We start from the raw sequence: 14,360 nt of genomic DNA on the forward strand, positions 1-14,360 counted from the left end.
GTGTTTGACCCTCCATGGGCCTGACTCCTTCCTCGGCGGCACTTGGGCGGCAAGCGCATTTGCCACCAAGAATGACAGCTCCCGCTCAGATTGGCAGCGTACGTTGCTGCTTTGCCACCTGCCGACCTTCGAGGGACCTTGCTGATGAAAACCCCGCCCAAACAACCGTCAGGGACCTCGGCAGCCATCGGCGGTCCTTTGGGCGGCACTTGGGCGGGCAGAAGCCTTCATCAAATTTGGGCCTTCAGTATTTTGGGAGCACCATCCGTGCATCTGGAACTGCGAGTGAATATCAGCGTGGACGGGATTTCTTCCACTTCATCCTCCAGAGCTCCAATCTTCCGTTGTCGTTGCTGTTGCAGGTGATTGCACTTAAGTGATTTTCTTAAGGTGTTTAGAAGTATGAGAGATGATCTCATTGAAACATATAAGCTTCTGAGGGGGATTGACAAAATTCATACTGAGAGACTGTTTCCCCTGGCTGGAGAGTCTAGAACTAGGGTGCATAAACTCAGGATAAGGGGTTGGCCATTTATGACTGAGATGAGGAGGAATTTCTTCACTCAGAGGATTGTGAATCTTTGGAATTCTCTGTCCCAAAAGACTGTGGATGCTGAGTCATTCAGTATATTCAAGGCTGAGCTAGATAGATTTTTGGACTCTAGGGAAATCAAGGGATATGAGGATAGGGCGGGAAAAGTGGAGTTGAGGTCAAAAATCAGCCATGATCTTACTGAATGGTGGAGCAGGCTCGAAGGGCCGTATGATTTATTCCTGCTCCTAATTCTTATGTTCTTATGTTCTCTCAAGATTGTGAACTAATGCCCACAAGTTCCATGGCATTCAATTACATTTGCAGCAGCTACAACAGGAGTAAAGAGCAGTGCTTTGGGAGTGGGTGAGTCAAGCGGTAAGAAGTCACAAGCAGTGCTAGGGAGGAAGAAAAGGAGAGCACTAGAATTATTTAGAAGGGATGGAAAGCGAGTGACAGATTGAATGGGGAAGGGTAGAGGAGAAAAATGACCATGTCAAATTGAATGGAGAAAGGGAAAGGATGCCTGCATGAAGCGGGGGAGTTGAAGAAGGAGAACAGCACCAGACTGAACAGTGGGAGCAGAGAGGAGTGCAAGTTTGAATTAGGGAGAACATAAGAAATAGGAGCAGAAGTAGGCCATTTGGCCCCACGAGCCTGCACCACTATTTAATAAGATCATGGCTGATCTGAGCATGGACTCAGCTCCACTTCCCTGCCCGCTCCCCATAACCCTTGATTCCCTTATCGCTCAAAAATCTATCTATCTCTGCCTTAAATGTATTCAATGACCCAGCCTCCACAGCTCTCTGGGGCAGAGAATTCCATCGATTTCCAATCCTCTGAGAGAAGAAATTCCTCCTCATCTCAGTTTTAAATGGGAGGCCCCTTATTCTGAGACTATGTCCCCAAGTTTTAGTTTCCCCTGAGTGGAAATATCCTCTCTGCATCCACCTTGTCGAACCCCCTCATTATCTTATATGTTTCAATAAGATCACCTCTCATTCTTCTGAACTCCAATGAGTACAGGCCCAATCTACTCAACCAATCTTCATAAATCAACCCCCTCATCTCCGGAATCAATCTATTGAACCTTCTCTGAGCAGCCTCCAATGTAAGTATATCCATCCTTAAATACGGAGACTAAAACTGTACGCAGTACTCTAGGTATGACCTCACCAATACCCTGTACAATTGTAGCAGAACTTCTCTGCTTTTATACTTCAACCCCCTTGCAATAAAGACCAACATTCCATTTGACTTCCTGATTACTTGCTGTACCTGCATACTAACTTTTTGTGTTTCACGCATAAGGACCCCTAAGGTCCCCCTGTACTGCAGCACTTTGCAATTTTTCTCCATTTAAATTATAATTTGATTTTCAATGTTTTCCTGCCAAAGTGGATAACCTCACACTTTCCTACATTATACTCCATCTGCCAAATTTTTGCCCACTCATTTAGCCTGTCTATATCCCTTGCAGATTTTTTGTGTCCTCCTCACAATTTGCTTTCCCACCCTTCTTTGTATCATCAGCAAACTTGGCTACATTACACTCGGTCCCTTCATCCAAGTCATTAATATAGATTGTAAATAGTTGAGACCCCAACACCTGCAGCACCCCACTAGTTACTGTTTGCCAACCAGAAAATGACCCATTTATCCCAACTCTCTGTTTTCTGTTAGTTAGACAATCCTCTATCCATGCTCATATATTACCCCCAACCCCGTCAACTTTTATTTTGTGCAGTAACCTTTTATGTGGCACCTTATTGAATGCCTTCTGGAAATCCAAATACACCACACCTACCCTGCTCGTTACATCCTCAAATAATTCCAGCAAATTTGTCTAACATGATTTCCCTTTCATAAAACCATGCTGACTTTGCTTAATTGAATTATGCTTTGCCAAATGTCTTGTTACTGTTTCCTTAATAATAGACTCCAACATTTTCCCAACAACAGATGTTAGGCTAACTGGTCTATAGTTTTCTGTCTGCCTCCTTGTTTAAATAGGGGCATTACATTTGCGGTTTTCCTATCCACTGGGACCTCCCGAGAATCCAGGGAATTTTGCAACCAGGTAGATTGCAACCAACGTATCCACTATCTCTGCAGTCACTTCTTTTAAGACCCTGTGGTGCAAGCCATCAGGTCCAGGGGACTTGTCCGCCTTTAGTCCCATTATTTTACTGAGTACTACTTCTTTAGTGACCGTGATTGTATCAAGTTCTTCCCTCCCTATAGCCCCTTGATTAGCCACTATTGGGATTTTTTAGTGTCTTCTATTGTGAAGACTGATACAAAATATTTGTTCAGTCTCTGCCATTTCCCTGTTCATTATTAATTCCCCAGTCTTATCCTATACGGGACCAACATTTACTTTAGCCACTCTTTTCCTTTTTATGTAACTGCAAAAATTCTTACTATCTGTTTTTTTATTTTGTGCTAGTTTACTTTCATAATCTATCTTCCCTCCCTATTTTTTTTTAGTCGTTCTTTGCTGGCTTTTAAATGTTTCCTAATCCTTTGGCCTCCCACTAGTCTTGGCCACTTTGTATGCCCTTGTTTTCCATTTGATACCATTCCTTATTTCCTTAGTTAGCCACGGATGGTTATCCCTTCTCTTACAGTCTTTCATTCTCATTGGAATATATTTTTGTTGAGAATTATGACGTATCTCCTTCAATGTCTGCCATTGCTCATCAACCGCCCCACACTTTAATCTATTTTCCCAGTCCACTTTAGCCAACTCTGCCTTCATAGCTTTGTAGACTCCTTTATTTGAGCTTGTGACACTGGTTTGAGATCCAACTTTCTCACCCTCGAACTGAATTTGAAATTCAACCATGTTATGGTCACTTATTCCTAGAGGATCCTTTACTAGGAGATTGTTTATTACCTTGTCTCATTACACAGTACCAGATCTAAGATAACCTGCTCCCTGGTTGGTTCCGCAATGTACTGTTCAAGGAAACTATCCCGGATACACTCTATGAACTCTTCCTCAAGGCTACCTTGGCCAATTTGCTTTGTCCAATTAATGTGAAGGTTAAAATTGCCTAATTATTGCCATTCCTTTTTTACAAACCTCCATTATTTCTTGATTTATACTCCGCCCAACAGTGTAGCTACTGTTCGGGGGCCGATAGACTACATCCACCAGCAACTTTTTCCCCTTATTAGGAGGAGAGGGGCAAGAGTGCCAGCATAAATTGTGACACAGTTAGCAAGCAAAAAAGTGTATCTGTGAACTGATGGAGGGGATACTGGCCTAGAAATTCATCTCGGACAGAGGTACAAAACGGGCGGTATTGGATCGGCCGCCCGTTATATGCAATCCCTGATATTCAGTTCCATTGACTGCAATGATTAGGAAAATTCCTGATTTGATCCCTTATTGACGACTTAGTTCATCCCAGTAGGATGCTATGATTTTCTTTCATGTACCCGAGCTAGAGAAGGCAAAACTCAGCAACGATCGCAAGTCTTGGGAGGGGGTGGGGGGGGGGGGGCGGGTGGGCGCCTTGGGGGTGGAGGGGAAGCCTTGTGGGTGGAGGGGGAGCCTTGGGGGGGGGAGCTGTGATGGGGGGAACATGGGGTCGCTTGGAAGGGGGTGCGGAACCTTGGCGTAGGGCATCTTGGGAGGGGAGCGGGGAGAGCCTGGTTAGGTGGTGGGGGGTTGGGTGTGGAGGGAGGAGCCTTGGGTGGGGGGGAGCCTTGGGGGGATGGTGGGAAGAGCCTTGGGGGGTGGGGTGAGGCAGGTCTTGGGGCCGGCCTAGACTTTATCGGTAGGGTGGGTGTGAAGGGAGAGCCCGGGAAAGCGACCGATGGCCTCGTGGGAAGGTTGGGGTTAAGGGTGGGGGGGTTAGGGTAGTGGGGTGACGGGTCACATGAAGTCTGCCCTCTTTGGCTATAGCAATTTGAAGCTATAGCCATGCTGTGCCATCAATGGAGAGTGCGCGCACCATGTGGCCTTGGACGGGGTGAAAGACTTCAGTCTCCGGGTCTGCAGCAAGCCTTTACTCCCTACATGTAGCAGAATGGCTAGTTTAGTGTATTTGAAACTGATTAAAGATGTTGAGAAGGAAAACACATCTTGCAGGTTTAAGCAGGTTGTAATCCAGTTGGATCTACAACCCCCATTATAATTTAAAGGATTTTTATCTATGCACCTTTGCATTTTAAAACATTAAAAAAGTATCTAACAAAGCTGATGAAAGGTCTGGACAAGAACAATGGGCTAGAATTTCCAGAGCATCGCCGCCCAGTTTCTTAGCGGTTTTGGGCGAAAATTTCCACAGCTGAGTTCCGCCAGCGGTTTCGAAGTACCGCTGGGGAGCAGATCGCCGGCGTGCACCATCCATAGACCGCCACCGCCTGATTTTTGGCTCAGCGGTGGCCCGTGGGCAAGTTGGGAAAAAAAAAGCCCATGAGAAGCAGCAGAGCTGGGCGGTAGGTCAGTAGCCCTGCAAAAAATGGTAAGTAAATGGGTTTTTAATAATTATTTTTAAATTCTCTTGCAGTGATTAAAGTGAAAAGGGTCCTGAGAATGTTTTTCTGATTTTTTTTATTTAAGTTTTTTGAAAAAATATTTGGGGGGGTTTTCTCCTCCTTGGCCCAACCCGCAGCCTCGGTGTAAATTTTAGTAATTATTAGCCATTTTTTTTTAGAACCGCCTAATCGCCCCAAGATTCCATTTTCCGCTGAGAATCTGGGTGCAAGGTTCAGTTTTTTTCGTTGGGCCTATTTTTTTCTTTTTTTAATTGAATTTTTCGCTGGTGAAAGTTTGGGAATCTTAGCGGTATTTTGAGCGGCAATCCGGCGATGGCGGATTTTTTGGAAATTCTAGCCCATTAATATATCCAAAGAACTTGCGTGCAATAACACATAAACTGTTTGCTGAGTGTTTAGCGATTTAGGTCTTGCTGGGGTGCATTGATTTTGATATGACTAAATAGGTTTACATAGGATTTTATAGAATATATGGTACAAAAACAGGCCATTCGGCCCAATCAGTCTATGTCAGCGTTTATGCTGCACTTGTACTTTCACCTGTCTTTCCTTCTCTAAATCTATCGGTATAACCCTCTATTCCCTTCTCCCTCATATGCTGTCTAGCCTCCCCTTAAATGCTTCTATACTATTCGCTTCAACCATTCCCTGTGGTAGCAAGTTCCACATTCTCACCACTCTTTGGGTAAAGAAGTTTCTTCTGAATTCCCTATTGGATTTCTTGGTGACGATCTTATATTGATGGCCCCTAGTTATGCTCATCCCCACAAGTGGAAACATTCAATCTGTATCCACTTTATCAAAACTTCCATAATTTTAAAGACCCCTATTAGGTCACCCCTCAGCTTCCTTTTTTCAAGAGAAAGGGGCCCAGCCTGTTCATCCTTTCCTGATATGTATACCCTTGTATTTCTGGTATCATCCATGTAAATCATCTCTGCACTCTCTCCAGTGCCTCTATGTACCTTTTTATAATATGGTGACCAGAACTATACACAGTACTCCAAGTGTGGTCTAACCAAGGTTCGATAGAGGTTTAGCATAACTTCCCTACTTTTCAATTCTATACCTCCAGAAATAAACCCTTGTGCTTGGTTTGCTTTTTTTATGGCCTTACTGACCTGTGTCACAACTTTCGTGATTTGTGTATTTGTACTCCGAGATCCCTTTATTCCTGTACCTCACGTAGACTCGTACCCTCCAAGTAATAAGTGACTTCCTTATCCTTTCTACCAAAATATCTCACATTTATCTGTGTTGAACTTAATTTGCCAATTATATACCCATTCTGCAAGTTTATTAATGTCTTCCTGTAATTTGTTGCAGTCCTCCTCAGTATCCCCCCAATTTGGTGTCATCTGCAAATTTAGAAATTGTTTTGTGATTTTGTTTGTGACTGTGTTTTAATCATTAATATAAATTGTGAACAGTGATCCCAGCACTCATCCTTGTGGAACACCACTACCCACATTCTGCCACTGTGAATAGCTACTTTTTAACGCTACTCTCTGCTTTCTGTCTTGAAGCTAGCTAGCTATCCATTCTGCTACTTATCCCCTGACTCCACATTCTCTAACCTTGTTCATCAGTCTATTATGGGGTACCTTATCGAAGAAGTTAGTGCCAGGTCCGACCATAAAAATACGGTGGAACCCGAACCAAAATTCAGAAATGAGCTCATCAAAGCAGAATGTTCAACAAAGAATGAACTTCTCAATATTTTTTTAACGATGTGGGTGGAAAAGCCGTTTACTTAATTGCATAGAAAGTGGGGCATTGCTCAAAGAATACAATGTGAATCGGCCTTTTGAGAGTAAGCATGCATCCAAATACAAAAACTTTCTGGCCGGAAAGAAAGCAAAGAAAACTGATGACATGTTTGCTCATATGCAAAAAGAGCAAAGTTTTTAAGTTCTTTTCACAAGACTATCAAAGGCAGAGGATGGAATTACGAGATCAAGCTACGTGATTGCACACAAAATCGGCAACAGCAGCAAACAGTTCCCTGAAGAAGAATTTATTAATTAAAGTATGGTTGATTCTGCCACGATTTTGTGCGCAGACAAGGAAAAGCAGTTCCAGAACATTTCCTTGTTGAGTCGAACTATTGTGAGATGTGTCGAGAATATCTCTGAGAACCTGGACCTGCAGTTGAAAAGTGAGGTGAACAATTTCTCCTATTTTACATTGGCACTCGGTGAGAGTTGTGATGTCAAAGACACTGCCCAGCTGTTGAATTTCATTCGAGGTATCAACAAAAATTTTGAGCTCTCAGATCAATACAGTCAATGAAAGGTATGACAACAGGAAAAGATTTATTGGAGGCTGTAAATCAGTGCATGTCAAAATTAGGAGTGGAGTGGAAAAAAATTGGTGAGAGTGACCACCATGGAAACCGAAATCTGACAGACAAATATATTGGATTCAAGACCATGCACAGAAACAAATCCAGCACAGAAAATAATTTTTCTACTTTGCATTATTCATCAAGAGTTTCTCTGTAAAAGTGTGGTACAACTAAGCAATGTTGTGAACACAGTTACAAAAGTGGTCAGCTACATTCGAACAAAAGGATTAAATCACGGGCAATTTATAACTGCTTGAGAAATCTGAATCCGAGCTGATGGATGTTCTATACCATACCAACGTAAGATGACTTAGTTTGGGTAAAGCTTTAAAAAGAGTGCGATAACTGAGGGCTGGCTTGTTTTTGAAAATGAAAGAAAAAGATTTGCATTTCCCACAAGTAACCAAAGCAGATTGGCTCTCTGATTTTACATTGGCCGTTGATATCATGGGCCACATGAATGAACTGAATTTAAGACTGCAAGGGAAGGGGCTTTTTGCTTGTGATTTGCATTTCAGTATGAAGTAATTTATGTCGAAGTTACTCCTTTTCTCCTGTCAGATGGAAAACAAGCAGTTCAACCATTTTTCCACTTTGCATCAGATTACGATTTGCGATGAAAAGCTGAAACAGTACGTCGTCACTGCTCGACTTGCATGCTGAATTTTCTCGTTGATTCCAGGATTTAAAAATGATAGAAAATGGCCTATCTTTGGTATCCTCGCTGTTCACATTTGATATTGACATCGCTCCATGTGACCTCCAACTCGAGCCCATCGACCTGCAATGTGACTCATTGCTTGCCGAGCAATTCAAATTGGTGCCGCTTCCTGGGTTTTACGCCACTCTCAATGAAGAGAGCTTTCCAAAGTCCAAGGCTCATGCCCAGAAAATGCTCGTGCTGTTTGGATCAACATACATATGCGAGCAGACATTTTCTGTGCTAAAATTCAATAAATCAAGACATCGATCTTTGATGAGTGATAACCACCTTGTAGCAGTGCTTGGCATTGCAACAATGGAGATGATGCCTGACTTCAATTCTCTGGTTAATGCACATCAGAGGCTTCATTCTTCCCATTGAATGAATTTCTTTGTTTTTCTTTAACCCAATTTTTAATATACAAGTGTAAGATTATATTTTGAGCTGTTATGCAATCGCTTCTATACACACTACTTATAAAAAAATCAGGACAAAAATTATTTTTTGAAAAAGAAATTGCAATATTTTATCGTAGTTTGTTCGTATATGATTTGTTTCTTACCTATAATTATCACAATATGTTCGGAACATTTATAACAGGTTAAAGTTTTTCTTTTTTTAACAAAGTTTTACAGCAGTTGTCGAGTAACCAATTTTACAGTTTTAATTAGGGCATAATATCACTGGCTAAGATAAGTTTTGGGTAAACTGGTGTATCATGTTCGTTAACATGTTAATAAGTGTTATTTTTATTAAGTATGGAAACGACATGAAGGGTTTTTTATGCAATAAATGCCAAAACAAAGTTTATTGGCAGCTGTTAACTTATTGGGCCCAAGTTTCCACACGCGCCTAGAACAGCGCAGTCCCGACCTGGATGCCCGTTTTTCACGCCACAAAGTGCGCCTAAAAAAATCCTCCGTATTCTCCACCTCCCTGCAGGTCCTCTGGCCCTCGGCGCAGCCAGCACGAGCTGTGGGGGGGCGGAGCCAGGTCCCTGCGCTGAAAACAGTGCCGGGACCTCTGCACATGCGCGCTACAGTGGGCACGCAAGTGCAGTAGTTCCAGGCGCCGAACTGTGTGGGAGGCGCCCGAAGCACGCAGCCCCTAGCCCTGGCTAAATGGCCTCACTGGGGCTGCGTGAATAAGGCTCCTCCCACGGCCAGCTCCTGCTCCCCCCCACCCCCGACCAGACCCGACACCCGCTCCCCCCTGCCTCCGGACCAGACCCGACACCCGCTCCCCCCACCCCCCGACTGGACCCGACCCGACCCGCGCTCCTGTTTCCGCTCCCCGCCTCCCCAACTGGACCCGACCCGCGCTCCTGTTCCCGCTCCCCGCCTCCCCAACTGGACCCGACCCGCGCTCCTGTTCCCGCTCCCCGCCTCCCCAACTGGACCCGACCCGCGCTCCTGTTCCCGCTCCCCGCCTCTCTGACTGGACCCGACCCGACCCGCGCTCCTGTTCCCGCTCCCCGCCTCCCTGACTGGACCCGACCCGACCCGCGCTCCTGTTCCCGCTCCCCGCCTCCCTGACTGGACCCGACCCGACCCGCGCTCCTGTTCCCGCTCCCCGCCTCCCTGACTGGACCCGACCCGACCCGCGCTCCTGTTCCCGCTCCCCGCCTCCCCGACTGGACCCGACCCGCACTCCTGTTCCCGCTCCCCGCCTCCCTGACTGGACCCGACCCGACCCGCGCTCCTGTTCCCGCTCCCCGCCTCCCTGACTGGACCCGACCCGACCCGCGCTCCTGTTCCCGCTCCCTGCCTCCCTGACTGGACCCGACCCGACCCGCGCTCCTGTTCCCGCTCCCCGCCTCCCTGACTGGACCCGACCCGACCCGCGCTCCTGTTCCCGCTCCCCGCCTCCCCGACTGGACCCGACCCGCACTCCTGTTCCCGCTCCCCGCCTCCCCGACTGGACCCGACCCGCGCTCCTGTTCCCGCTCCCCGCCTCCCTGACTGGACCCGACCCGACCCGCGCTCCTGTTCCCGCTCCCCGCCTCCCTGACTGGACCCGACCCGACCCGCGCTCCTGTTCCCGCTCCCTGCCTCCCTGACTGGACCCGACCCGACCCGCGCTCCTGTTCCCGCTCCCCGCCTCCCTGACTGGACCCGACCCGACCCGCGCTCCTGTCCCCGCTCCCCGCCTCCCCGACTGGACCCGACCCGACCCGCGCTCCTGTTCCCGCTCCGCCCCCCCCGCCCCTTCCGACTGGACCCGACCCGAGCTCCTTTTCCCGCTGCGCCGCCCCCTCCCCCGAATGGACCTGACCCGACCCGCGCTCCGACTGGACCCGACCCGACCCGCGCTCCTGTTCCCGCTCCCCGCCCCCACCCCGACTGGACCCGACCCGCGCTCCTGTTCCCGCTCCCCGCCCCCCCGACTGGACCCGACCCGACCCGCGCTCCCGCCCCCCCGACCCGACCCCCCCCCCCCACTGGACCCACTGGACCCGACCCGACCCGACTCCCGCTCTCGGACTGGATCAGACCTGACCTCCCCCCCTCTCTCTCCCTCCCCCCCCCCCCTCTCTCTCCCTCTTTCCCTCCCCCCCCCCCCGACCCGAACCGAACCGAACCTCCCCGACCCGACCCAACCCAACGCCACCTACCTGTAAATCTGGTGCTGGGGACGGGCCCTGCCCGAAGTCTCGGGCCGGCCCGTTCAGCCTTCGGTCCCGAAAGGCCTGCCTGAAGCACTTTCACACAGGTAGGAAGATGGTTTATTTAATCTTTTCTTTGCTTATAAATGTTTAGTCAGGTTGGATTTATTTATATAATATTTGTATAAGTATAAATAAGGATTTATTTTAGAATTTAATGACTTCCCTTCCCCCCCTCTGCCCCCACCTCGTTCTGGACGCCTAATTTGTAACCTGCCCCTGATTTTTTAATGTGTAGAGCAGGTTTTTTCAGTTCTACAAAAATCTTCACTTGCTCCATTCTACTTTAGTTTGGAGTACGTTTTCACTGTGGAAACTTTCAAATCAGGCGTCAGTGGCCGGACACGCCCCCTTTTGAAGAAAAAATTCTGTTCCAAAGTAGAACTGTTCTACCTGACTAGAACTGCAGAAAAAAAAATGTGGAGAATTGCGATTTCTAAGATAGTCCGTTCTCCTACCAGTTGCTCCTAAAAATCAGGCGCAAATCATGTGGAAACTTGGGCCCTTTATGTGTGCGGCAATGTTCCCATTAAGTCGCAATGCTGTGCAGCGGTCTGGAGATTCCGCACAGGCCGCTCACACCGTACGGCCCTCGACAGCACACCAAAACTTGTTAAGTAGCCCTCCAGTCCAAATAATTGCCTACTCCTGCTCTAACACCATTCAGATCATCCTTGATATCCTGCCTCATATAAAATAGGTGCATTTATATAACATGTAGACTGAATACATTCAACCATTAAATAACTAAAACAGACTGGATGTGGAACTTCTTGTCTGGTGCAGGATAGCATGATCATGGAACCCAGAGTTCAGTTCCAGACAATTCTGCTCCCCTTTGGCAGCTGCAGCTTTATTTTAGGAGTCTCTATTTATTTATATATATGTACGGGTGCCCAGACATGAGCACACACACAGACACAAGCACAGACACACACACACATGCACGGACAGACACATGGACACACACACACAAGCATGGACACACACACACGGACACACACACACACACACACACACACAAGCATGGACCCACATACACGGACACACACACAAGCACGGACACACACACACACATGCATGGACACACACACACGGACACACACAAGTACGACACACAAAAGCACAGGTTGCAACCATCTTTCTGATATGTATAGAAAATAATTCAAAACACAAGTCATATCATCTAAAATTCTCCCTACACTCTTATCTTTCTGCATTCAAGGCTAATAGTTTCCCCCTGCCCGATATATACATACCTGATTGGCATTCTGGGCAGCATTCTCCCTTCACTTCTATGGAAAGGCTCCCAACAGGGCACAGAGGACAGGAGTGCTTATAACAGATCACCTGTGAATCTCGGCATTCACATTCTCTACAATGGCCTTCCTTCCATTTTTCTCCATTCTATTTTAAGAAAATATGAATCATTTTCAATAAAATAAACTATTTTGGACTAAAATTGATCCCGAAGTTAACACGCACAAAAAAATATTGATTGACAAGAGAATACAAGTATTTCTAAAAAATACCATTTTTTTTTATTGTAATGCTAAGCCACTGTGTCCCATAATTACTGCATTATATTAAAAGGTAGGACAAATATCTTACCGACTAAAATATTTAGTCCATCGTAGTGTGAGATTAAATTCACTACCTTCCAGAACTCTCTCAGGATCCCTACTTCTGAGACAACACTTGATGGACTTTGAAGTAGCACAAATCACTGAATTGGATTCCTTATTAGATAAGATATTAGAATATTTCATGTTTGAATCTTCATTTAGGAGGGTCTCTCTTACTTTATATAAAGACAGCAGATGCTCAATAGCTACTCTGAATGTAAGTATAAAGAGATTTCCAGTACTTTTGGAAAAATGGAAATAATCACAAAATTTGATCCTCCAAAGCACCAGTAAAAATCCCAGAATACTGATAAAAAGGAATTAGGCTTAGTCAATCATGGTGAATCTGTAGTTGTGCTCATATTATAGACCAGAAACAGCTGTCTCTAGTCCCACAGCAGACATGTTGCTTCTGATGTCTCTAGGCTTCCATCTACACAGTGCGTTTGTGTGTAAATAATTGCTCTTTCACTACTCATGCTGCTTCTTTTGGAGTTGCATTTACATTCAAATACTAAAAGATCCACACAGCGATCTACGTACCTGCAGATGTTTCTCGCCTTTCAAATCTGAATGAGGTGTCTGAGGAAAAAAAGGTAATTATTTATAAATTTTACATAGAAATAAAAATATTTTCTTCGGATAGGAACATTTGTTGCAATGCGATATACTTTCATCTTCACCACCTAGGTACAAATCCCGTGGAATGGTTCGCCCGTCCGTTATAGAATCTGCCTGGTTTTCATTCTATTGAAATCAATTGAATGATAATCAGGTGAATACTGTAGCAGGCAGGCGATCACTTTGGCAGATCACCACCCATGCGGTAAAGATGAAAATTTACCCCATTATGTTTTTTTCTATGAATCTACGTTTTCATGTTTTCTTTATATATACTGGTATAAAGACTTCTTTATTAGTTCTTTACAATTCTATACTGATGACAAACTACTAAATTCAGAATATTTCTGCACTGCTGAACTGAAACAAGATATATTTTCACAGGCTTTGTCATCCAATACCTCCAAATTATGCTTTCATTTTTCTGGATGCTTGCATTGCAATGTATGTTGCAATATGCATTATACATCAAAACCTTAGTTTACTTTTCTTTCTACTGACCAAAGCCTAATTCCTGAATCTGCAAAATTGGGCTACTCATAATCATTTTTGTCAATCAAGTGGATCTATGGAAGAACAAACTGGCACTTTAGAAAAATATACTGAACTAATACCACAAACTCAAACTGCCATATTGATTTAGTGCTCAGATCAGATAAAAAGGAGACCATGAACAAATATTTCTTCCAATATTAAATAACTCATAAAAAAGCTGCTTTAATAAGGTACAATTATTAACTGCAGAATTACTACTAAAACAATTCTACTATTAACCAAGATATTTTTCTTAAATTTACCATGACAGATTTCCCTGTTGAATTATATCAGTAAATCAAATATGGATAGGCAAATTAAAAGATGTGAATGACACATGGTGGTGGGGGGTGGGGGGGGGGGGGGAAAGGTACATGTGACGGGACTGCTTTGATTAAGGCAACTGATCAATTATATCAGCCAAAGCAGCAAATTTAGAATACAAGAGAAAAATAATTTTTATTCGACTTCAGCCAGCACTACCGGCTACTCTACATTATGGCAAAACACTGCAGAAATTTCTCTCCTCTCTTAGGTGGATGCTCTAGCAGCACCATAAACATGCCTGTCACCTGCCAAAATTATTAGCATTATCCAAACTCTAGGAAGTCAGCGAAGATCAGCGGAGCAATCAAGGGACCCGCCAAAGATCCACCGTTGTGGCCATATAGAAAATCTGCCTCAAAAATACATCTGGGAAAAGTCTAGAAGTGTTGGGCATTTCCATGTCAGCCTCAACATCTTATATTCAATGGTGGCATTGTTACATAGATAAACATTTAGCAATTATGATAAACACTTCTAAAACAGGAATAATT

General features: G+C 45.2%; 1 protein-coding gene across 1 annotated transcript in view; it reads right to left on the minus strand.

Annotated features, from left to right (window-relative positions):
* fras1 (Fraser extracellular matrix complex subunit 1) overlaps positions 1-14,360 on the minus strand; it is a 757,390-nt gene that overhangs the window by 370,392 nt on the left and 372,638 nt on the right. The window contains exons 11-12 of the mRNA XM_070871094.1: positions 12,931-12,969; positions 12,022-12,169 (exon numbers count right to left, since the gene is read on the minus strand). Coding sequence (XP_070727195.1) covers positions 12,022-12,169; positions 12,931-12,969 — 187 coding nt within the window. The remainder of the gene's footprint in view (positions 1-12,021; positions 12,170-12,930; positions 12,970-14,360) is intronic.

This window comes from Pristiophorus japonicus, chromosome 2 (genome assembly GCF_044704955.1).
Source record: "Pristiophorus japonicus isolate sPriJap1 chromosome 2, sPriJap1.hap1, whole genome shotgun sequence".
NCBI classification, from domain to species: domain Eukaryota; kingdom Metazoa; phylum Chordata; class Chondrichthyes; family Pristiophoridae; genus Pristiophorus; species Pristiophorus japonicus.